At 42.7% G+C, this 26,137-nt stretch overlaps 1 protein-coding gene across 9 annotated transcripts in view; it reads left to right on the top strand.

The window, feature by feature from the left end:
• The window catches only part of SRGAP2 (SLIT-ROBO Rho GTPase activating protein 2), a 252,155-nt gene that overhangs the window by 197,959 nt on the left and 28,059 nt on the right, over positions 1-26,137 (top strand). For all 9 annotated transcript variants that reach the window (XM_009238566.4, XM_024238793.3, XM_063725571.1 and 6 more), the window contains exons 11-14: positions 5,685-5,769; positions 9,157-9,184; positions 11,035-11,059; positions 19,933-19,993. In XM_009238566.4, coding sequence (XP_009236841.1) covers positions 5,685-5,769; positions 9,157-9,184; positions 11,035-11,059; positions 19,933-19,993 — 199 coding nt within the window. The remainder of the gene's footprint in view (positions 1-5,684; positions 5,770-9,156; positions 9,185-11,034; positions 11,060-19,932; positions 19,994-26,137) is intronic.

Raw genomic sequence — 26,137 nt, 5'->3', positions numbered from 1 at the left:
ACAGGCTGCTTCTCTACACCCTGTGGAAGAAGCAGAGGTGAAGGGAAGGGCTCAGAAACAGCTCAGCAATTTTCGCCTCTTATTTGCCCTCAGTGGTGACATGTTTCCTGATCTTCTTGGCTTTGTGTTTATCGCTTATCTTTTATAACACATAGTTCAGCAATGTCTACTTTTTACCCATTGCCTTTTTTATTGTGATTGTTAAAAATCGATATTTTTAAAGGATGCAAAGATTTCAAAAGGGTATACAGGAAAACGTACTATGAAGTTTCTTTTCATTCCTGACTCCTCTTTCCCTGCCCCTCTGCTGGTGATTGAAACCAGTTTCTTCTGTGTCCTTCCAGAGATACTCTATGCATGGACAACAACTGACATATCTGTAAATACCCTTTAATATGATAAATTACATTAGAAATGTAATGAAAGAAAATGGAAGTAGATATAGAAGTATTCCACTTATACAGTTCTTCACTTTTTTAACATTGTTTATCTTGGATCTTATTTTTATGTTAGTCCAAAAAGATCTGCGTCGTTTTTAAATGGCTGGATAGAATTCCACTGTATGAATGTGCCATCATTTGTTTAACAAATTCTCTCCTCGTAGGCAGTGATGCTCACTGTTTAGCCAAGGTTTACCAAAGCTTTATAAGGCTGGCATTTTCCTAAGTATTTCCTTTGTTTTTTGGAGACTGAGCCTCGGCTCTTGTTGCCCAGGCTGGAGTGCAATGGTACAATCTGGGCTCATTGCAACCTCCACCTCTCAGGTTCAAGCAATTCTCCTGCTTCAGCCTCCCAAGTAGCTGGGATTGCAGGCACACACCACCACGCCCGGCTAATTTTTTGTATTTTTAGTAGAGACGGGATTTCACTATGTTGGCCAGGCTGGTCTCGAGCTCCTAACCTCATGATCCGCCCACCTCGGCCTCCCAAAGTGCTGGGATTACAGGCGTGAGCCACCGTGCCCAGCCTAAGTATTTCCTTTCATAGGGAGTTGGAGAATTAGGTTCTTTTATGGGGGATAGAGCAGTGAAGGGGTTAAGGATCATGGCCAATAAAATAACAAAGCTGAACAGTCTGAATTCTTAGGGACAGGTTTGGGGAAGGTAATAGGAGAGGAGGCAATGCCTTGGCCACTGGGGCGCACTGAGTGACACTAGACTTGGAACTTGTGGTCTGAGATCTTTTTATCTTGGTATTCTCCTGCAGGCCCTTGGTAAACGTGTGCTAGTGAGTACAAATGAGTGAATGCCCCTGTGCTGTCAATTAAACTGGGGAGACATGCTCCATTTAAAGTTTACTCTATTATGTATTCTATCTGACAGCTGTTTCCTATTTTAAAAATTGACGGGGAGGAGGGGAAATGTCAGCATGCCTGCATGGTGGGGAAACAGCCACTGTAGTGACATCTGTGTATCTCTGAGCATGGGCTGGGTAGGTGTACTCACTCCTCCTGCCTTGCTGCAGTCTATACTTAGGGTCTTGGGTTCACTCAGATTAAATCCAAGGCATAAGCAACATCCAGTGAGTTTTATACCTCCATGGTAAGAGTGTATTTAAAGGGAAGAGGTTTTTAAAAATGAAATTTGAAAAGCATTCTGGTGCCTCTTACTACTTTTTTAAGGCCCAAAACCTTCTGCTTTCATTCTGCTTTTATTTTAGCACAAAGCAAAGACGCTTAGGGAAGGGATGCTTTTAGGTTCACTGAGGAGGTGATTCAGGTATAAAGGAACATCTTTTTGAGTGCCTGCTCTATGCCAGGCCCTGTGCTATTAACAGTAATGCTTATTATCTAATTTCATTCTCACCATACTTGTGAAAAAAATAGTATTCTCATTTTTCAGATGGAAAAACTAAGACTCAGGGGGTTAAATGATTTTCCCAAGGTTAGAAGAGTTAGTAAGTGGTAGGACTAGAATATTCCAACTCATGCGTTTTCATTTTAATGCAACTAAAATGTCTATCAAGGAGGGAATGTGCAGGAAGAGAAGTTATTAATACTTTTCAATAAACAAAACTCACTGCTGACAGTTAATATCCAATTAGGAATTATTAGGAAATCAATTAATGAGATCATAAAAACTGAATTGAAGTTTCACAATGGCACTAAACAAAATGCCCAATAGACTCTTTGCCTCCCTTCCTACTTTTTGAAGAAATTCTCAGTTTTGATTATTTTAAGTGTGAAAGTTGTTGGGGGTGGGCACTTGTCAGACTGTGTTTTAGGAACTTGATTTTATTTTGGTGACTACCTAGAATAAAATATTACCCGTTCTTTTGCTCCTTCATTGAGGAAAGCCCCAGGTAGCCACTTTGATTTTGGGTGTTTGGTGAAGGAAGGAAAAAGAATTATCTAATATTGGAACATGCCCTAAGTAAGGAGAGTGATCCTCGTTGCCCAAGGAAGGGATTTTGAGATTGGAGATTATAAGCAGCCCTTTTCCTGGCCCCCCTGATGTCCAGAAGTCATTAAAAACCACCTATTCTTCCCTTGCGTTCTTTAGCGGTCTCAGCTCCTTTCTCTGTGTGTCTGTCCAACAGCAACAGAAGCCTTCTAACTCACTTCCACCAATTAAAGACAAGGTCACTTATCCCCAGCGAGTCTCTCAGATGGATAAGTGCTGACTTGTAGGTGGGATGCGGGAGTGATAAATAAAATAACATGCCTGCAGACTCTGAGATGCCTTTACCTTTCCATACCTGGCTTACCTGGATGGAAAACTCCCAACTGTGGTTTCCACGCCAGTATTAGGGATGCAGTTCATACCTTGACACAGTTATGATCCTTCAGGATTTAATGGAACCCGAAGAGGTAATCCGTCATACATCTTTACCTGATTGTTATTTATTTTAATGGTTCATCAAGTGACAGCCAGAGTTAACTAATGAATTGTGAACATGAATTTAAAAAACGATTTCCGGAATCACAAGTAGTGAGAGGAAGGAATTTGCATCCATCTCCTTTGAGAACTGTGGCTGTTTTCTGAGCAGTCTGGTCTTGTTTTGAAGGTTACAGCTTCTTGGTGAATTTTCCTCATTAGGAAACCTTTAGAGTCTCCTGGGATAACCTTCCAAAGAGAGAGGCTTTTGAGGCTTGCATTGTTGGCAATGGATATTTCCTGAAGGTTTTCCACCTCTGGGCCCTAAAGTACTGTTCCAAACCCACAATTAGGCATTGGTTGGGGATGTGGATATTACCCCGGGAAGAATGACAGCAGGTGAGCTGGCATCTGGAGCAGATGGAAAAGGGAAGGTGACAACAGAGCCTCTTTCCTTGCAGATGTTCTTGTGCAAAAGCATAAAGGGACAGAGGGAACAGATCATGAATAAGGCAGTAGAAATTATTTGGTGTAAGATTTAGTTTTGGCTTGTTTTATTTTTAATTTAGAGAGTACGGGCACACTAGGGGCTTGGTTTGTAACTGCTGAGGAAGGGTCTACCCAGAGGAGAGTGAGACTGCTCATTCATTTATTCATCATGCATTTATTGAGTATCTGCTATCTGCTAGGCGTGGTACTATCAGGGATGCAAAGGATAATGAATGACATGGTCTCTGACCATAGGGAGGAGGCAGTCTGAAGAAAAAGACACATGAGTAATAAACCTTCTGTGACAGGGCTGTGTGAGAAGTGCTGTCATGGAGATTTGCGTGGTACACACAGGACCATCTGGGTGAACATGGGAGGGCTAGGGACTGCATCCCAGAGAAAGCAGATTTTTCTTTCGTTTTTAAACAAGAGAGAGAATCAGATGCAAGCTCTTAGTTAAAAGTTCACACTGTACAGAAAAGTATAGAGTAAAAGTAACTCACATTTGTTCACTTTTCTTCTCTTTTTTTTTTTTTTTTTTTGAGACAGAGTCTTGCTCTGTCGCTCAGGCTGGAGTGCAGTGGTGCGATCTTGGCTCACTGCAAGCTCCGCCTCCCAGGTTCAAGCAATTCTCCCGCCTCAGCCTCTCAAGTAGCTGGGATTACAGGCACTCACCACCATGCCCGGCTAATTTTTGTAGTTTTTGTTAGAGATGGGGTTTCACTGTGTTGGCCAGGCTGGTCTCAAACTCCTATCCTCAAGTGATCCATCTGTCTCAGCCTCCAAAAGTGCTGGGATTATAGGCCTGAGCCACTGCACCTGGCTCTGTTCACCTTTTCTTTCTGTCACTCTTAATCCTAAGTGGCAATCCATGAAATCAAAGGTTTGATGTATAATTATATGTTTTACTTAATATACATTAAAAGACAGACAGAACTATTACCATTTAAAATGATGCATCCACCTACCTACCTCAGTGATCTCACATATCACCAGTAATTCACGGATCACACTTTGGGAAACCTGGCCATTTGACTTCTGAGTTCAGACATAGGCAGATAGCCCCTGATCTGGAGGACGAACCACTGCAGCAGGAGGCGATCAAGGCAAACTAAGACCCCAAGAAAGGCTGTGGAGGAGAGTGGAAAAGATACTGTGTTAAAAATCCAAAGGCCTTGGGTTGGGCCTGACACTACCACTTGCTAGCTTGCAACGATCAGCAATTTATTTGATACCTCCCCTCCCCTGAGATCATCTTATCTGTAATAAGGAAATAGTATCTTCCCTATGTGCCATACAGTTATTTATTGTTAGAGTCAAATGAGCGAATACGTGGTAAAGTTCTCTAAAACCTGCTATGTTGCTGCATGCATAGAGCATTAATACTACGAAGTTTAGTTCTGTTTCTCTCCTTCTCCTGCTCTGTACCATGATGGATGGGGCATTTTGTTGTAATGGTTAAGAGCACATGCTGTATTGTCAAACTGCCTGTATTTGGATACTAACTTTACCACTCACTGACTGTTTGACCTTGAGCAACTTAATTAAACTCTCGAAACCTCAGTGCTCTCATGTGTAAAATGGAAATGATGATGATGATGATGATAGTTCCTAGGGTTGTTTTGAAGATTCAATGAATTTTCTGGGGACATACGGTCTCTCACTGGGCAGACAAGGGTTGAGAGAGAACAAATCTGAAAGTGCAGCACAGCAATCATATTTTGACTGTGAGAGCAGGTGGGATCACATTTCCAAAACTTCATCTTGTGTTTGGACCTGGATGTGTGTATATAAGTGGGGGATGTCAGCCCCTTCTGCTGAGTGCTCAGAAATCCGAAGCTTTCCATAAAGACTCCATGCAGAATAGAGAAGGAAACTGTTGAGGATATGGCCCAAAGATGCTCCACATCCTGGGCTTGCAGCTGAGGCAGGGACTGAGCCTGCCATTGGCACTGATCCTGGTGTGATGGAATGTCCCCCCCTCCTCCCGCCGAGGGGCCAGGGCAGGGCAGGATGTCAGTGGAGGTGACAGATAGCAGGTGTATGTCCTCACACCAAGAAGACCAGGGCTCAATAAGTTCATCTACCCTCCCTGCTCTTCCTCAGTGAAACTGCAGGAGAGGGGCTCTAGGAAACAGTTTCTTTATACTGGCCATCATAGAACTCCCAGAAAAAACCTGAAGAAGGATATTAATCCACCATGAAAATCAACAGCTGCCCATATGATCAGTGCCTTAAAGAAATTAAAAAATGGACTGGTGGAAATTGGGTCAGAAACCAAATGACCTCTATAAAGGGGAATTATCCAGCTGAGCATCTGTGATTTTTTTTTTCTTCTTCAGGAGTCTGATTGCTCTTTTTCCTCCTCTTCTCTCACAGAAAATGAAAGAGTACCTGGAGGGCAGGAACCTCATCACCAAGTTACAAGCCAAGCATGACCTTCTGCAGAAAACCCTGGGAGAAAGTGAGTGTGGGAACCCTCTGCTGGAGGCTTGACAGTGAGGCCAGCTGGAGCTTTCTTGCTAAGCACACGCCTCCATCCTCAGCCAAGTGGACCCGATCTTGTTATATGAATGCCTTTCTTTTCCTGGCTTGTTTGATGTGGAAGCACACACCCCAAATGACTGCTTAAGTAATGGGGAAAGGCCAATGCTTAATGAAGCACTAACGTGTATCATCTAGTTGTTTAAATGGAGCGTGCCTGGTCTCCACCCAGTCCCTCCGCCCTCGCCTCCTCTGCCACAACTAGGGTAGAGAGGCTGAGGAGTTATTTATTCTCCAGACACTTTTTAAAACTCCTAGCTCCTCTGTGGCAGCACTGAGACTGGAGCAAGAAGGTAGGGAGCTGTGAGATGAGATATGCAGCTGCTCTGAGAGGAGAGAATCCTCAAATGCAGGAGGGATGGACAGACTGCTGCTTTCTATAGCTTCCAGAAAGAGCATCGTTTCCTTCTGCTTTGAAAGCTCCTAATGCTGTTTAAGTGGCAGCCGTCTCTCCTGTGGTTATGCTGGGGCCATGGTGCTGAATGGACTGTCTTGTCTCATAGAATGATTTTAACCAGACCCTGGAAAGTAGCAAGGCAGAGAACTGGACTGGCACTCTGGACTTTCTCTCCTCAACTGTCAAACAGAAGGTGGAGGTTGAAAGAGAAGCTTCCCCAGGGTTTTTTGGCACCCTGCCCAGATTTCCTGCCCAACTCTCAGCATCCTATGATTAATGGGATTCCCAGGTTGGGGATGCCTCTGAATGCCCCACCCCTCCTCCCTGCCCCACTAATCTCCTCACTTAAAGATAAGAGGGAGAGGAAGGGAGAAGCTGCAGGGAATATGTGCTAACATCAGTTACACGCAAGCCTGTACTTACACAGAGATCTAACATTTTAAAATAAATTCTTGAGCACTCTTTAGACAAACTGCAAAGTTTAGGAAAGTGTGCAATACTCCTTGGCTCATTGGCCCCAGGAATTGGAGCCTCACTTCTTCTTATACCAGAGCCTCCTACCCACCTTTTTTGCCCTGTCCTTTTCCTGCCTTGGATGATTTCCCAGATGATTAATTTTTTTCTCTAATCTTTTATCTAATGACTTCTTTTTTTTTTTTGAGATGGAGTCTTGCTATGTTGCCCAGGCTGGAGTGGAATGGTGCCATCACGGCTCACTGCCAACTCCACCTCCTAGATTAAAGGGATTCTCCCACCTCAACCTCCCCAGTAACTGGGATTACAGGCGCATGCCACCACGCCTGGGTAAGTTTTGTATTTTCAGTAGAGATGGGGTTTTGCCATGTTGGCCAGGCTGGTCTCAATCTCCTGACCTCAGGTGATCCACCCACCTCAGCCTCCCAAAGTGCTGGGATTACAAGCGTGAGCCACCACGCCTGGCTGATCTTACGACTTTTTTTTTTTTTTTTTTTTTTTTTGGTGAGATGGAATCTTGCTCTGTCACCCAGGCTGGAGTGCAATGGTGTGATCTTGGCTCACTGCAAATTCCACCTCTCAGGTTCAAGCGATTCTCCCGCCTTAGCCTCCCAAATAGCTGGGATTACAGGTGCCCACCACTACGCCTGGCTAATTTTTTTGTATTCTTATTAGAGATGGGGTTTCACCATGTTGGCCAGGTTGGTCTCAAACTCCTGACCTCAGGTGATCTGCCGGCCTCGGCCTCCCAAAGTGCTGGGATTACAGGCATGAGCCACCAGGCCCAGCCCAATCTTATGACTTTTAAGGCATTTTCTTTTATGTGAAGAAAGCCTGTTAGATAATTTCTGTTCTTTCTTCCTCACCACCAAAAGGACTCAGACTAAGCAAGTTTGGGCATTGAGGGCCAAACTTTGCTTGTAGAAAATCTTTACTCTTGGGTTATCAGATCGCTCCATGGAGAATCAAGACAGTCTAAGCATAGTCCATAAGTAAGACAGAGCAGGGCCTTGGGGTCATACAAATGCATTCATATGTGCTCACATTTGTATGTGTGAGTGAATGGGTTTACTCACACATTTATGCACCAAATGTGCTACTATGGAGGGACGAAGGCTGACCATTCATTAGTGCTGCAAATTGCCTTAATCTAAAGATGACAAGTTCTAGCAATAAAGAAAAAAAAGAAACTATAAATCGTTCTGTGTGTAAGTCAGCACGTCCCCGCCTTCTGAATGTATTTGTCACCATGATGCAGGAGCCCCTTGTTCTTGCCATAGAGGGATAATTGATGTGTATGAATATTCTAGAATGGAAATCGAACAGATGTTGAAAATAATGGCTCAGAATAATATTTTTGCACATAAGAGCTGAGCCTTTGGTAACGAGAGACAGTTAGGGGTGGGGGATGGCATTGCTCAAGATGAGCTGAACTGTAAGCAACAATTACCAACCTTTAAAGGCAAGGAAATGCCCTGCCTTCCCTCCCCCAGCCCTTGGAGTTCCCTTTGCAAGAGCTTGGATAGCGAGGAGTGTGGGAGCTGATTTTTACTTCCCTCAGCTCAGCACCTGCTAGGGTTTGCCTCTGGTTTAAATAATGCAGATCTAAAACAGATCAAGCTTCATTAACTGTGGACCCAAAGAAAGCAATATATATTACATCATTTCCCATGTAGACATGCATGTATATTTTTTTAAAACATGAGAATACTTCTCATGAACTTGAAGATTTTCAGTTTCATTTTTTTAAAAGCTAGCAATGACCCTTAAACTCCTAAGGCCCACCGTTGGATTGAGAACGATGATTTGCTAGCAGTATCAACATTGTATCTCCCATCTCCCTTGCCACCTCAGTCAAACCTAACAGGAGAATTTACTATGAATCTAAAGCTAGAATATCCATATCTTCTCTGTTCTATCCCGCAAACAACTCCTCTTGTTCTCTCAGCCTCCAACTCTGTGTGTGTGTGTATATGTGTGTGTGTTCATATACTCAGGAGCAAGTAAACTTGGCCTTCCACCCCACCACACACACATCCAACATAAGAGAAGCTGAATTTCATCTCTGGGAGGGCTTCTAATAATTTATTCTATTAAGTATGATCTGTGCTGCTATTGTTCCACTATCTCCATCTCTATGTTCCCATTGGGAAGCAGAATTGGCCCTAAGGTTTAGGGGGACTGACCTGGACTGGGAATCAGCATCAGAAACAGTTCTTGCCCAGAAAGAGGGTCTTGGTGCTTTCTCTTCTTTCTCTCTGTCTCCGTCTCTCTCTGTCTCTCTCTGTCTCTCTCTCTCTCTTTCCTCTCTTTTGCCACACACTGTTATACTGTGGCTGGCTAGGGGAGATAGGCATGGTAGTTATTAGGAGTGGGTCTCCCTCCTTCACTCCTTCTCCTTTAACGTAATGCTTTTTGCCTTTGTGTTTCCAACAGGTCAGCGGACAGATTGCAGTCTAGCCAGGTGAGTGTGGCCTGGGACAGGCCTGAGAAGTGATAGAGGCCTGGGGGATAGAGCAATCTTAGTCTGGGAGAGAGCCAAGGAGTTGAGTTGTAAAGGCATTGAATGACTTTACAAAGCAATGGCCTGGGGTGGGGTTTGTTTACTTCCCTTTGCCTTACTGACCCCATCTGATCTCAGATAGAAATGGGGTTTTCTGAGACTTTGAGAAGGAGCTAAGCAGAACTGAGTGAAAGGGGTTATCATTTGCTGAAATTGTCCCGGAGACCCCCAAACGCCACTGAATTGCAAGTAACATAAACATTCAACTGTAGAGGATTCTGGTAACCTAACCTTAGCTGCTAGACTTCAACATAGGGGCTTTGGGGAGTCTCTGACCCAGAGAAAGAAGATCAGGAGATGGCATTTGATTTTTTTTTTTTTTTTTTATGCCCAGAAAAGAAGGCAGCCCCTAATTAGTAGTGACTGTTGCTGGATAATGAAATATTACATTGCATTGGCTTGCCAAAGAGTATTGGTAGAAATATTTGCCTGATGTACAAGTATGCACCCCTCCCAATCTTTCCCCACCTTCCCCCTCCTCCTCCACCCCAGCCAAATATTTTCCCTCTCAGTCACGGTGCTGCTATGAGAAAATTTGTGAGCTGTCGGAGAGCAAGGTATTCATTCATCCAACAGTTCTCAGATGCCTAGAAATGTGCTGATTTAACTAGAGAAGGGGCTTTAATGGGTTGGACTCCTTAGAGACCCTGGGTTAGTCCATTATATCAACCACTTATATCTGCCAAAACACGTAATAATCATGAGGCCATTTACAATTATAGGGTCATTATTTAGAGATAGCTTCATTTGGCTTTCATTGTTTTGTCATTGTGAATTACAATAAAGATCCCATTAATATACCAGTCTTGATGACTGGAGGGAACCAGGATAATGAGATTCTCTGGAACACATCTTTTTGGTGTTAGAGTCTTAGTGTAAGTTCACCTGAGCTCCTGAGTCTGTGGAAGGCTCTGTAGGACTGAAAAGAGCTGAGTTGAATTTCCGGGTGCTGAGTTATTTTGCTGTGAGACCTTGGGCCACTCTTTTCACCTCTCTGAACTCTGGCTTCCTCTTCTATAAGACCAGAGCACTCCACTAGATTCAAGGAGCTCTAGGATTCCAAAGGGGTTCCTCAGGAGTGGCCTGGTGGCAGGGGCAGAGCGATGACCAGCAACCAGGCTCTGGTCCCATCCTTCACTCAGAGCAGGACAGCCCTGGCTTCCTTGGTTTGGGTGTTGTGCCTCTGAGTCAGATTCCCTTTGAGAAGAGGCTTCTGAGGCTAAACGCAGATTGGAAAACATTGACCTAGAGGATTCTCAAGGTTCTTTCCAAACTAGATGTTCTACACTCTAAATCCAGAAAAATTGTTCCCTGTAAAGATAGCGATCTTTAAGGATTTCCTAGAGAAACAAAACAAAAAGCATCCTTTGGTGTTTCCCAGTGTCTCCTAGCAGACAAAAAAATCTTCTTATTGTCTAACCCAAATATATTTTACTACAAATTGAACCAGTCCTCTCCTATTCTAATTTTGAGTAGTGGTAGACATTAAAAGCAGGGACAGCTGTGCTTTTGTGAAAAAAAGAGCTTTAGTAGGCTTTATTGTGGAAGTAATTTATCAAGTCTCTTAGCCATTTCTGGGACTGAACTGAGTAATGTCACATGTTTCATTAGCCACCACACAGATTGTTTTTAATTATTAAAAACTTTACTTCTGGGTTTAAGAGTGATTGTTTATCTCATTCGTCCCAATTTTCTCTTTTTCTTCCTTGTTGCTGGATTGGTCCGCTCTGATTCGGCGGGATTGGTCACAGGCGCAGCTCAACTGTGAGGAAACAGGTAAGGGCCCAACCAGGGCCAGGCTGGTCTGGCCTGAAAATATAGCCCATCCCACAGGCATTTATTGAGCGCCACTGTGTGCAGGACAGACACCTCTGACTTCATGCCTGCATTTGGAATGTATCATTTAGTCATAGTATGTTTAATATTGTGGCAATGTCATTGATTTAACTAGTTGGAGTGGCCATAGTCATTTTGACTTGTCCCTCTCCTTTCTAGTCATTTATCCTCTTGCATACTAGAGGTTTGGTTTCATTGGTGCAGATTGTTCCAGAACTGCCCATGGCATCCTTTTCCAAGACCACAAAAGAGGCTTGACACTTCCTACATATGTGCTAACATATCAGTAACTCACAGCACCTAATTAGCTAGACCAGACAATCTCGCTTTAAGTTGGCAGATTTTGTTTGATTGTTTCTGGTGGCATAGTCATTCTAGATGGATTCCTAAGACATGCTAACAATGCGAAGATTAAGTCTGGTCTAGGAACGATAGGCAAGAGCCGTTCAACTCTGCAATTTGGTGCATGATCTTCAGTGTTGTGTTAAAATCTGCCACTGGGCAGCCAGCTCTCATTACCCATATTAGGAGGGATCTTAGAGAGCAGTAGCATGGATAATCCACATCAATGGATAATCTAAACAGCACTTGTGCTTGTTTAAAAAAAATTAATTGAAGTATTTTTTGCAGTAGCAAAATTGACTTCCTAATTACACTTTATGGCAAATACTGAAATGATTTTATGTCCCCTAAGCTCATACCAGCTATGCAGTAGACAGCAGGGAGGGCGGGTGGAGAGAGCTCAGAAATATCTTTGTGTCTGCTCAGGGGAAAGCTAATCCAGGCTTTAAAAAATCATTTTGGGTAATTCTCAGTGGCTCTAGCCACAGGGGGATAATCAAATAAAGAGGGCGCATGGTTTCTATGGTGTTGGCAGCCCCAGCATTTCTTCAGCTCATCTGACTGCTCTGATGGGGTGGACCATTAAGCTGGGGAACTTGGATGATACAGGCCTCGCTTGTCTCAGCTTTGCTGTCACTATTTTCCCCTTCTCTACTTTGAATCTCACCTTAATGAGTGTGCCATCAGATGCAATTACACATTTTTTAAATTATAAAAATTTAATTGCAAGTCTCCTCCCTCTTTTTCCTCTATTTCTTTCTTCTTCCTCTTTCTTCCTTAATTTCATTTAAAACTAGAGAGAATGGAGTGACTCCTAGAGATAATTTAGTGCTTTTAAAATTAATAGGTGCATATCTTGCAGAGGGAGCAAGCCGTTTTCCCTTTAACATTAAGAAAAGAAATGAACTTGAAGTTTGTTCTTTTCAGTTCCTTGGCTGAAACCAGGCATCTTGCTTATAGCTGGAGCATGTTTGCAAGGGGTTTGCAGCCTCCACTGTGGCTGCAGGAGTGCCAGAGACATCAGTTTGGCAGGTGATATGTGCCCTTGGTTGGGCTCACCGTTGGAGAGGAACAGCACCTATCTGGTTTACATCCTGCTGCACCTAAGCAGTTGCAGGCAAAGTGTGTTTGCCTGATGCTAGATTTGCATAGGAGTTACAGGATATACTAAAATCCCCAATCAAATAAAGACCTTGTTTTCATTCTGCTGCCCCAGTTTCTCTCTAGCAGTTCATATCTACTAGTGGATCAGCAAGAAGTTTTCCTCAGATGGTCAGGAAGATAAAATAGATAGTAAGTTACTTGGAAGGTGAGTAATCTTGTATAAGTAACAAGGAAATAATTGTTTGTTTATGGCAAATCAGGCAAACAAGAGGAAGAAGCTAGTAGTTTTTGGTTTTGAGGGTCCTTAATGGGTTCCAGTCATTTTGGACCCTGTCAAAGATTAGATTTAAACCATCCCAGACCTTTTTTAAAAAGGAGACAGTCCCACTGCTGCTTCCAGACCTTCCCTGCTTCCTATAACCTCAGCATTATTTCTCTCCTGGCCATGACTTCGTATCTTCTTTGTTGGCCTTTCTCCATTCCTCTAAATTGAGGCATTTCTCCAGGGCTCTGTCCTCTCACGATGTCTGTCTGTATTCTTTCCCTTGTCACTCTTGTTCCCTTAGATGAATCTTTCTCTTCTTCCCTAAGCATTCTTTTGTTCTATATTGCTGTCCTTTTGAGTCCAGTGAGTAACTCCTCAGTGCTTGAAAGTTGTGATAGCACCTTCTACCTTCAGCATCAGTCTCACCATCCCCCATCACATTTTGATTTGCGTAGCCCCTCCCCTCACTTCTCTGTTCGTGTTCAGGGGGACTCCATTCTTCACAGTCTCTGAGGCCCCAAATCTTACCTTTGATGCTTTTTTCATCATTACTCACATATAATCTGTTGTCAAGATTTGTATTTTCTCCCTTGGGTAAAAATGAAAATTAACAAATGTAGTACAAATAAGCACCTAACAAAAACTCTAACCCTCTTACTCATGTGAAATTATGCCAGATAATGCATAGTCACAGATTTTCTGGCCACCTTTCTGATTTTTTTTGTTGTTGTTGTTTTGAGACAGGGTCTGGCTCTGTCACCCAGGCTGGAGTGCAGTGGCACGATCTCGGCTCCGTGCAGCCTCCACTTCCTGGGCTCAAGCAGTGCACCCACCACAGCCTCCTGAGTAGCTGGGGCTACAGGTGCACACCACCACGCCTGGCTAATTTATGTATTTTTTTTTTTTTTATAGAGACCGGGTTTCATCATGTTGCCCAGGCTGGTCTCAAATTCCTAAGCTCAAGTGATCCACCTGCCTCAGCCTCCCAAAGTGCTGGGAGCCACCGCACGTGACCCTTTCTGATTGTTTTCTCCTGCAAATCACTGGGCCACTACTTTACTATGTTTTCCAACTTAGGCCCTACCTTTCTCCCTCTACTTTTGGTTTAAAGTTCCCTTAATCTGATTGGATGAGAATTTGGCCTGATTCCTTAAAGGCCCCTTCTAACCCTTAGATTTCATTACCAAAAGAGAAAAAAAGCGTATGAAGGAATTAAACTGACAAGGATTTCTAACGTTGGAGGAGGGAAGAAGAGAAAGAGAAAGGAAGAGACGAATAGTACATAGAAACGTAGACACTGCTCAGTCAGGGCTCATGCCTATAATCCCAGCACTTTGGGAGGCCGAGATGGGTGGATCACCTGAGGTCAGGAGTTCGAGACTGGCCTGGCCAACATGGTAAAACCCCGTCTCTACCAAAAATAGAAAAATTAGCCAGCCGTGGTGGTGGGCACCTGTAATCCCAGCTACTCGTGAGTCTGAGGCAGGAGAATCACTTGAACCTGGGAAGCGGAGGTTGCAGTGAGCCGAGATCGTGCCATTGCACTTCAGCCTAGGTGACAAGAGAGAGACTCTGTCTCAAAATAAAATAAAATAAAATAAACTCAGTCAATTCTATGCAAAGGCAGTGGTGAAGTGCACGTCTCGTGGCACCACAGGAGTGCACAGGCACATCCCAGGGAAATTAATTTACTCATTGCTCAGAAACATTACAACGAGAGAGGAGGCTGGCAGGAGCGTTCAAAGCCTTTGTGACTTTGTCCATTTTGTGCTCCTACTGGACTCTTAGACTCCCCTGGAGCAGTGGGGACTAGAACAATGCTTGTGCAGTAGGACAGGTCATCTGTAGCCCACCCTTGCCTGCCACAGATTATCCATTGGGGGCTGCATGTGATGCTGGTAACCACGGACGTGCAGGTTAATATTTTTCTTGCCCTGTTTCCTGCCAACCCTTCGTACTTACCTTTAACTACCACTGATGTTCCATTTCCTGCAGACCAAATTTTTTACTCACACAATTTGTTGAAGCCAGTAGCCTGTAAGCTTTCCAGCTTTCCTCTCTTTAGGTCATAATATATAAACCTAGGACCAACAAAACTATGCAAACGCTCATATCACTATCTTCATTATCACTGCTGCTACTATTTTTTAATAATTTATATTAATACACAATAATTGTACATACTTATCGGGTACATGTAATATTTTGATACATGCATACAATTTGTAATAACCAAATCAGGGTAATTAGGGTATCTGTCACCTCACATATGTATCATTTTTTGGTGTGTATGTATTGGGAACATTCCAAATCTTCTATCTTTTTTGAAATATCCAATAAATTATTATTAACTATTATCATCCTACTGTGCTATCAAACATTAGAACTTATTTCTTCTATCTAACTGTATTTTTATACCCATTAACTAACCTCACTTTTTTTTTTTTTTTTTGAGACAGGGTCTCGTTCTGTTGCCCAGGCTGGACTGCAGTGGTGCGATCTCAGCTCACTGCAACCTCTACCTCCGCGATTCAAGCTATTCTCATGCCTCGACCTCCCAAGTAGCTGGGATTACAGGCGTGCACCACAATGCCTGGCTTATTTTTGTATTTTTAGTGGAGACAGGGTTTCACCATGTTGGCCAGGCTGGTCTCGAACTCCTGACCTCAGGTGATCTGCCTGCCTCAGCTTCCCAAAGTGCTGGGATTATAGGCGTGAGCCACTGCACCCTGCCCCAACCTCACTTTTTTTTTTTTTTTTTTTTTGAGATGGAGTTTCGCTCTTGTCACCCAGGCTGGGGTGCAATGGCGCAATCTTGCCTCACTGCAACCTCCACCTCCTGGGTTGAAGCAATTCTCCTGCCTCAGCCTCCCGAGTAGCTGGGATTACAGGCACCTGCTGCCATACCCAGCTAATTTTTGTATTTTTAGTAGAGACAGGGTTTTACCATGTTGGCCAGGCTAGTCTTGAACTCCTGACCTCAGGTGATCCACCCGCCTCAGCCTCCCAAAATGCTGGGATTACAGGCATGAGCCACCTCACCCGGCCCAATCTCACTTCCTAACCCCTCAGTCCCTGCTACCCTTCCCAGTCTCTGGAAACCATCATTCTACTCTCTGACTTCATGCGATCAAATTTTTTAGCTTATGGATACAAGTGAGAATATGCAGTATTTATCTTTCTGTGCCTGGCTAATTTTACTTAACACAGTGTCCTCCAGTTCCATCTATATTGCTGCAAGTGACAGAATTTTATTTTTTTTTATGGCTGAATAATATTTCATTGTGTGTATATACCACATTTTACCCATTCATCCATTGATGGACACTTAGGTTGCTTCCATATCTCAGCTATTGTGAATAATGCAGCAATAAATGTGAGAGTGCAGTTATACTGATACTTCAACATACTGATTTCTTTTCTTTTGGATCTATAGCCGGCAGTGGGCCTGCTGGATCATATGGTAGATCTACTTTTAGTTTCTTGAGGAGCTTCCATACTGTTTTTTTGTGGTAGCTGTACTAATTTATATTCCTGCCAGCAGTGTACAAGCATTCCCCTTTCTCTGCATCCTTGCCAGCATTTGTTATTTTTTGGCTTTTTGATAATTGCCATTTTAATTGGGGTGAGATTATTTAAAAATTTGCATTTCTCATGATTAGTGACATTGAGCATTTTTTCACACACCTGTTGGCCATTTGTATGTCTTCTTTTGAGAATGCCTATTCAAATCATTTGCCCATTTTTTAATCAGATAGTTTGGTTTTTTGCTATTGAGTTGTTTGAATTCTTTATATATTCTGGTTATTAATCCCTTATCAGATGGATAGTTTGCAAATATTTTCTCCCATTCTTTAGGTTGTCCCTTCACTCTGTTGATCGTTTCCTTTGCTCTGCAAAAGCTCTGTAGCTTGAGATAATCCCATTTGTCTGTTTATGCTTTTGTTGCCTATGCTTTTGAGATCTTACTCAAAAAATCTTTGCCCAGACCAGTATCCTTGAAGCATTGCCCCAGTGGTTTTTTTTTTAGTCATTTCATAGTTCAGGTCTTACATTTAAGTCTTTAATCCATTTTGATTTGTTTTTCTATAGGTGAGAGATAGGGCTCTAGTTTCATTCTTCTGCTGCTATTATTTATAAATGAGAAATGTAGTAACAGAAGTCTGTAAACATAAAAAGACTTCCCCCAAATTGAGCTTTTCTGGCATTTTTATAGTAGAACCCAGTTTCTTCCTTAGAATAAGGAAGAGAAGACAAAGATTCTTCCCCTGAGATCACCCTAGCCTAACTGGCCAGTCAGTGATGCCAACAAGAGGGCAGACACTGGCTGCTGTAGCTGGAAAGCTGGAGGAAGCAGATGGGTTTGGGGGTCATGAAGATGAGCATCTGGGTCGCTGCGACCGTCCTGACACCAGCTTCACCTTGGCACATACAGTACTCCCTTTGGCATCATCCCTGGTTCCCAGAAAGTTGGAGAGGTAGAGGCTAAGCCAGCTTTTCTCTCAGCCTTTTTTGTGAAACCCAGCCGCTTACCTAATAGTGGCCAAACCCTATGGCTACAGTGGCAAATTCAGAGCCAGGGGAGGGATCCACGCAGACCTGTCAAACGGGCAGAAGCTACACAGACCCATCGCACTTGACAGTCCAGTCTCTGTCCTGAACATCTAAAGCCCTTTCTAGTTAAGTTCAGTCCCCTCTCCCTGATCTCTTTCTTCCACACAGCTGAATTATTGTACATTCAGCTGCATTATAAAACCCTGCTGGTTTAGGCCAGGCACGATGGTTCATACCTATAATCCCAGTGCTTTGGGAGGCTAAGGCAGGAGGATTACTTGAGGCTAGGAGTTTGAGACCAGCCTGGGCAAGATAGCAAGACCCTCTATGAAAAAATAAAAATGTGCTGGGTGTGGTGTGGGTACCAGTAGTTCCAGCTACTTAGGAGGCTGAGGCAGGAGGATCACTTGAGACTACTTGCTCAAGGTTACCTTGAGCTATGATCGCACCACTGCACTCCAGCCTAGGCTACAGAGGGAAACCCTATCTCTAAAAACAATAAATTAATTTAAAATATAAAATAGGCTGGGCGTGGTGGCTCACGCCTGTAATCCTAGCACTTTGGGAGGCCGAGATGGGTGGATCACGAGGTCAGGAGATCGAGACCATCCTGGCTAACACAGTGAAACCCCATCTCTACTAAAAATACAAAAAAAATTAGCCGGGCATAGTGGTGGGCGCCTGTAGTCCCAGCTACTCGGGAAGCTGAGGCAGGAGAAAGGCGTGAACCTGGGAGGCGGAGCTTGCAGTGACCTTAGATCGCACCACTGCATTCTATCTAGCCTGGGCGACTGAGCGAGACTCCGTCTCAAAAAAAAAAAAAAAAAAGAGAAATTGTATATATAAAATAAAACCCTACTAGTTTTGAGTAATACTTGGTATGCACACCTGGCAATGTTTGCTGAACGCCTAGGGTGCAGTATGGGTAGTGGCAAAGTGTTAGGTCTCCGAGGGAGATTGCCTGGGTTTGAATCCTGGTTTTGCCACTTGCCAGCTCTGTGACCATAGCAGCTACTTAACCTCACTAAGCCTTCATTTCTTCATTTTTCTTTTCTTTTTCTTTTTTGAGACAGGGTCCCGCTCCATCACCCAGGCTGGAGTACAGTGGCTTGATCTTGGCTCAGTGCAACCTCTGTCCTCTGGGCTCAAGCAGTCCTCCCACCTCAGCCTCCCAAGTAGCTGGGACCACAGGTGTGCAACACCACGCCAGGCTATTTTTAGTAGAGACAGAGTCTGTTGCCCAGGCTAGTCTCACGCTCTTGATCTCAAGTGATCTGCTGGCCTCGGCCTCCCAAAGTGCTGAGATTACAGGTGTGAGCCACCGCACCTGGCCTCACTTTTTCATTTTAATGAGTATAATAATAATAATATGTACTGCATAGGATTGTTACCAGCACTAGTCCATCTAAAACACTTAGTACATGGCCTCACACCTCTTTAAATTCCTCTATAAATGGTAGGCACTAATGTTCATGTGTTAATAGGAAATGTTACTCTCCTTGCCTCCAGTCCCCTCCCCAGTCTGTAGAAGGCAAATTGAGGCCCAAAAAAGTTCAGTGACATGAGCCAGATTGTGAAGCAAAACAACAGAGCAAAGATTGACATCTGGGAGGCCTGCTTCTTTGCTTAGTACCTGTTAGTCCCCACTATGTAGAGTTAGTTTTTCTTTTCTATCTTACCTTTATACCAAACAAACCCTCTTTCTGAAGCTCCCATTGGTTCACTCTGCTACCTTCAACTGAGAATAATTGAGCACCTCTTATGTGAGAGCATCATGGCCAACCCTGGACACCCAGGAATTGACATAGGATCTGCTCTTGTGAAGTTTGAACTGTAGTGGTGACAAGTGCCAACAAATATTCACATCCACACATTGGAGTCACAATCAGGGTTGAGGAGAACATACCCCCAGCAGGAGCAGCTCATGCAAAGCCACGAGGCAGAGGAGGACTTTGCAGAACAGAAACGTGGCCAGCATAGCTGTAGCAGAAGCTAGGGGAAAGAACAGGCAGTGGAACTGGAGGCACAGGCAGGATTCCTGGCATGCAAGGCTGTGTAAGAGAGTAATGAGAGGTCTTTGAAAGAGTTTAAATAATGAAATGTGCCGTTTTAAAGATTACCTAATTACTATGTGAAGGAAGAGAAGTGCGGGTCAGAAGATGGCAAGGATGGGAATTGAGGTATTGGTGGATTGAACTAGGTTGGTGGCAGTTGAGATAGAGAGAAGCAAATGGATTTGAGAGACATTTAGAAGGCAGACATGACAGAATATTGATTAATTAGGTGGTGGAGAAGGTGGTGAGAAACTGGTTTGGGACAGAAGATGATCAGTTTTATTTAGGACATGCTGACTTTAAGGCATCTGTGTAGCATTCCATGTGGGTGGTTGTATTTTTGTGCTCTGGAACTTGGAGGACAGGCCAGGTGCTTCTTTGTAGACCGGCCAGTGATCCGCTAAGACAGTTCTGCACAGTTTGGCCTGTTTTCTCTGACCCCGGGCTATCCCTGTTTGAATATTCTAATGTTGTGTTTCCCTTTGGCTTTTCAGGACTCCAGCCAGGCAATTCCTCTGGTGGTGGAAAGCTGTATCCGGTTTATCAGCAGACACGGTAAGCAGGATGACAGCCTTGTCCATATTTGTGCAAAGATTGGGAAGAACTTCCAGGAATTCTTTGTAGAGTAAGAATAGAGATTGACTTCCCATCCTGACATTCTCAGAAAAGGAATAAATTCTTACTTGTCCACATAACTTTTGCTACCTCAAAATAGCCACACCTAGATATTGAAAGAAACGCATCATATATTTTGACACAAAATGCCTCAGCCACTTATCACACAGCATTTTTTTTAGCTTGAGAGTAAGTTTGAAATTGCAGCTGTTATGTAAATACAGCTGCTATTATGTGGTAACAGTAGTTTCACCATTACTCACAGTCTTTGCAAGTGTGGGTATCTCCCACTGTACAGCCTGACCATTTTGTCACTTTCTGTACCAGACTAGTTTGAAAACAACTCCTTTCCCAATGTTGCAGTGCTTCCTAATAATCAGTTTTTGTTCTGGTTTGGTCTCACTGGATACAGCATGGCCAAGAGCTGAGTTAGTAGCTGGTCTTAAAGTTGTATCCAACTTTTGAGAATCTGCAGAGGCAGGCTGCTTCTCAGCCTAGGTGAAATCATACTCTTCTACTTGGATGAAGCTGAATCTTATAAACACCATTCCTCACCAGCTACTGGTCTCATTGGACAGAATTTAGCGATCAAAATAATTGCCAGAGAATTGATTTCCCAGGGATTAGAGTGTTTATAAAAGACAGAACTAGTGCTATGAAAATTTCTAGGAACTGGGCATCAGAAATTGTTTTTAGATGCTGTTCTTTCTGTGATAGGAAAAGGGGCAGAGTGACCTTTCTGGAGCTAAGGAGGTAGATAAAATATTGCTTGTCTAAATTCAGAGGCAGCTATTCTCTCTCCCTCTCCTTGTCTTTTTCTCTCCCTGTAAACTGGGACATTGCTCAGGTTCATTTTTGGAATAGTAATTATTATAGCAGGGTTACAATTGATCTCATTCTAATCAGCTATAATTTTTAAATCTTATCCCTATTCATTTAAAGTAACAGCATTGTATATCAGTATTGAACAGTCAACAAGTTTATCAAGTCCCTGATCAATGCTGGGTACCATGCATTGCCATGTAGGAAAACAGAAACAGGAATAATATACTGTTCCTGTCTTTAAGTGGTTTTATGATGCAGTTGGGAGAAATAAGTAAGCAAGTGATAAGTTAAATAAAAAGAGTTAAGCTGTGGTAATTCAGAATAGAGTATAAGAAATTTCACAAGATAGTAATGATTAACAGTCAAACAGTTTGCAAAGATAAGTCCAAACTGAGTTCAGGGGAGGATGAATTATTTGTGCCTAAGAGACAATAGGAAGAAGAAAGTCTGAGCCACTGTTCATTCAGCATACATTTCATTCATTCAACGAATACATATTGGTTGCTTATTATATCCCAACAAAAAGTTTCTGCCTTCATGAACCTTACATTCCACTGAAAGGTAGATAAGCAAATGACCAATTGATCAGCCAGTAAATACAATATGTCAGGTATTGGTGAATGTCATGAAGAAAAGTAAAGCAAGGTAAGGGAATGGAGAAGGAAGAGAGGACACTGTTTGAAGCTGGTTCAGGGAAAAGGCTTCTCCTAAAGTGACATTAGGGCAGAATTGTGAGGGAGTAAGCCTTGTGGATATCTGGGGAAGAGTATCTTGGGGAGCGGGAACAAGTGCAGAGACCCTTGCCATATGCAGGAAGCCAGCGTAGCTGGAGCAGAGCGAGCGAAGAAGAAAGCGGCAGGAGATGAAGCCGGAAGCCAGACTCTTAGGGCCTCATGTGCTAAGATTGGATTTTATTCTGAGGGAGATGGGAAGCCACAGGAGAACTTTGAACAGGGAGTCATCTTTTTAAAGGATCCCTGGTGCTCTATGGAGCTAAGACTGTAAGAAGGAGACAGGAAGCAACTGCAGTAGCCCGAGGAAGACATGATGGTGGCCTAGACCAGGGTGTTAGCTGTGGTATTTGCTGAAAAGTGGACAGGTTCCAGATATTGTGGCATGAATGTACCTGTTTCTGCCCCTTACAGCCACAGTGTGTGAGTGCTTCACCATTACTGTGGTGAAACTCTGGGGAAACAGGCACATTTATATGTTACTGATGGGAATGCAAACTGATACAACTCTTTGGAAGGGAATTTGGCAGTATCTAACAAAACTTCATATGCACTTACGATCCAGCAGATTCTAGGAATTTGCTATGAAGTTACTTCTCCAACAGTACAAAAATGCATGCACACAAGGTTATTTGTGACAGCATTGTTTGTAATTGCAAAATATTAGAAACAACCTAAATGCCCATACATAGAGGAGTGGTTGAAGAAACTATGGGACATTCATTCAATGGAGTACTATACAAGAATGAAGACGATTTCCATGAACTGATATGGAGAGATTCCCAGGATATGTTGTTAAGTGAAAAAAACAAAATGTGAAAGAGTCTGTATCGTGTAGAATACTACAGATGCTCCTCGGCCTCTGATGGGGTTACGTACAGGTAAACCCATAGTAAGTTGAAAATGTACTCAATATACCTAGCCTAGGGAACATCAGAGCTTAGCCTAGCCTGCCTTAAATGTGCTCAGAACATGTACATTGGCCTACAGTTGTGCAAAATCATCTGGCAACACTATACACTGTAGAGTATGTGTTGTTTACCCTGGTAATCACGTAGCTGACTGGGAGCTGTGGTTCTTCGTTGCTGCCAAGCATTATAAGAGAATATCGTACTATATTTTGCTAGCCCAAGAAAAGATAAACATTGGAAGTATTTCTCCTGAATGCATGTCATTTTTGTACCATCATAAAGTCAAAAAATCATAAGTCAAACTATTGCAAGTCAGGGACTACATATATAGATATTCTTTTGCATTTCATTACCTTTCATATAAGAGAGAAGAAGATATAAGGATATCCGTGTATCTTCTCATTTCTGCAAAAAGAAATGCAGGAAGGATGAATCTAGGAACTAATATTTAATTGGTTACCTATAGGGGATGGATGGAAAAAATGTGAAAAGAATGGGGCAATAGGAAATGGTAAGGAGTGGTATTTCTCTTACCTTAGTGTAGTTTTGACTTTTAGAACAACATTAGTGTTTCCTGTACTCAAAAGATAAATAAACAAGCCAAGCATGGTGGCTCATGCCTGTAATCCAAGCACTTTGGGAGGCTGAGGTGGGCAGATCACTTGAGGCCAGGAGTTCAAGACCAGCCTGGCCAACATGGTGAAATCCTGTCTCTACTAAAAATAGAAAAAAATTAGCTGAGTGTGGTGTTGGGCACCTGTAATCCCATCTACTCGGGAGGCTGAGGCACAAGAATCACTCAAACCCAGGAGATGGAGGTTGCGATGAGACCACGCCACTGCACTCCAGCCTGAGTGATAGGGTGAGACCCTGTGTCAAAAAAAAAAAAAAAGATAAATAAATAAATAAAGGCAGAGTATGGGTACTACCCAAAATGGAATGCAGACAGTAACATATAAACCTAACTGTATTACAAGTGAATAACATAACCACAATGAAGAGAATGAGGAAGAAAATAACCTAAGTAATTTGTCTTGACCGTAATATAAATCTGAAGATAAAAAGATCTCTAAACAAATATTTTACAGTAATTAGTAATTTTTTTATCACACAGATATGGATTAGCAATTCTAAAAGTATTTTATATATATTCTAGGATCAAGCAAATAAATATATTGTGGATTTTTAAAAAATTGAGCACATAGTAGCTGCTCAAAAAACATCTGTTCCACTAAATTGATTTTTCCCAAATAGGGGCTTAAGGTATTCATGAACTCCCTAAAAAACCATGGTAAAAATTTTTGTGTATAGGCATTTAATGAGGATAGAGCTCATAACCTGTGTCAGTCTTGAAAGAGTCTGTGGCCCACTGAATGCTGGGGATTTTCACATCCTAACTATCCTCAAATCCCATGGGAGGTAGACATTATAGTCCCCATTATATAGATGAGAAAGCTCAGTGGTGGGTGAGGGTGATTCAGGAAGGCTTAAAGGAAGAGAAGGGATTTGAGGAACAATTGAAACTGAATCATGATGAAAAAAACAAACAAACAAAAAATACCACCATTTTCATGAGGAAGGGAGCAACGTAACGTGAACATGAGATGGCTGCTGTAGAAATCATTTCAGGAATTCTCCAGGAGAACAACTTTTGGCAATGGTTGGATCCCATGTACAATGGAAGGTTTTGTGACATTTCCAAATAACTTAGTCCAAGTCTGATGAGTTTTATACTTTCATGTTCATGTGAACTGAGAAAAAAATTAAAAGATCATGGATGTGTCACTTTGGTTATGCAAGGATTTGCCTGCATTATAATAAAAAGCCAACTGGTTTTTCCCTTTATTTTCTGGAAACCAGCCAATTATTCATGTTTCTGCTTCTAGAATCTAGAGATTCTGTCTGTTGAGCAAGAACACATAGTAGTCCCTCCAAAACATAAGTTCTCAGGAGGAAACAGAGACCAGACCTAAAGAGAGCTCCGTGTGTTCCAGGCCTGCTGCCTGATTTCCAATGAGCTCTCCTCTCATTTCTTCTTGTCCTGGACCCCCAGGCCAAGGCTGCTTTTCCTTGGTGTCCTAACCTACCAAAAAGTATCAAGATGATGACGCTCTTTCAGGAATTTGTGCAATGGCTTCACCAACTAGAACATAGTGAGTAGCCTGGTTTCCGAGATGACATTTGCTTATACCATGTTGTGACATGTGGCTGTTTCTCTCAAAGCACTTGTTGTTTACATACTATCTTTAAACAACATTATCTGGCTTTTACATCCCATTTGTAACTAGTATTGTAGTCCTGTTACACTGGTACTAATGAGGTTTTAACATTGCCTGCCACTCTGTGAGGAATATTCTGGAGATTCCTTTACAGGAGCAGACAACTTAAGGCTTATTACAAGCCAGGTAGCTACATTTCCTCTGCTTACTTCTTAATGTTGTTTCAGTTGGATTCAAAATCTCAGTCCGGGCCTATGTGGTTTACCTCCAAAGGTCTAGCTGATAGAATTCATCTGCCCCCTCACTGAGAAACCCTCAAATAGTGGGCAAAATGTAGCATTAGTCTATTTTGTTTTCCTAAAATAAAATTTGAGATTTCTCCAGCATGTCAAGGTTTTTGAAGGATTGTGCCATAACAGAGGGATTTTGACAAAATGCTTAAGATTGAGACCCAGGGATCCTGAGAAAAGCTGAGCGGTCCTGATGCAATCAGAGATGCTAGTCCAGTCCAGCCCCTGGGGCTGGCACTGATGACGCACTTGCTGGATTTCTCACCCGTTTTGCAGTTGCGTGTGTGGTGCTGTCTGTAAGCCATGTCCATGCTCAGACTGACCAATGTGGTTCCAGCCTCTGCACTTGCACTCCAGTAGGCTCCACAAGCCTGGTGTTGAGGACGAGTATGACTGCAGCTGCAAGGCCTGAGTTTGAGTCATGGCCCTGGTTCTTACTTCCTGTATAACTTAAGGCTGGCTATCACTCATCAATCCCCTCATACAGAGAATGAGATTGTTGCCAACCTTTACCTTGTTGTGACATTATTACTTGTGAGGACCAAGTAATTTATTTCTGTGAAAGCGTTGATTAGCAGCAGTCACTATGCCAGCATTTTTTTTTCATGATTTTTTTCTCTAACAAAACCAAGAAATTCTTGTGCACATTATCGTAGTATAACATTCATGCATGTTTGTCTTTAGAGTAAAGCTGTAGTCAGGAACCAGCGCCTAGCACAATGTCTGGCAATACTATCTGTTGACTGATGACTTAATAGCAAGCTTGTTCAACCTGTGGCCCATGGGCTGCAGCACAAATTCGTAAACTTTCTTACAATTTTACGGGATTTTGGGGGGATTTTTTTTTTTATCATCAGCTATCATTAGAATATTTTATGTGTGGCCCAAGACAATTTTTCTTCCAATGTGGTCCAGGGAAGCCAAAAGATTGGACGCTCCTGACTTATAGTTTCATGTCCTCTCTTTTTCATAAGTATCGAAAGCATTGCCCCCTTGAACAATCAAACCGTGTTAAAACAGCTAAAGCAATATTATAATCTCAGACCTTATGAAACTCCTCTGATGAGAACTAATGCCTTGACCTATTTCCCATTCTTTTTTTTTTTTT

This window comes from Pongo abelii, chromosome 1, assembly GCF_028885655.2.
Source record: "Pongo abelii isolate AG06213 chromosome 1, NHGRI_mPonAbe1-v2.0_pri, whole genome shotgun sequence".
NCBI lineage: Eukaryota > Metazoa > Chordata > Mammalia > Primates > Hominidae > Pongo > Pongo abelii.
Note: the sequence above shows the minus strand (reverse complement) of the source record. Positions and strands in the feature narration are given on the sequence as shown.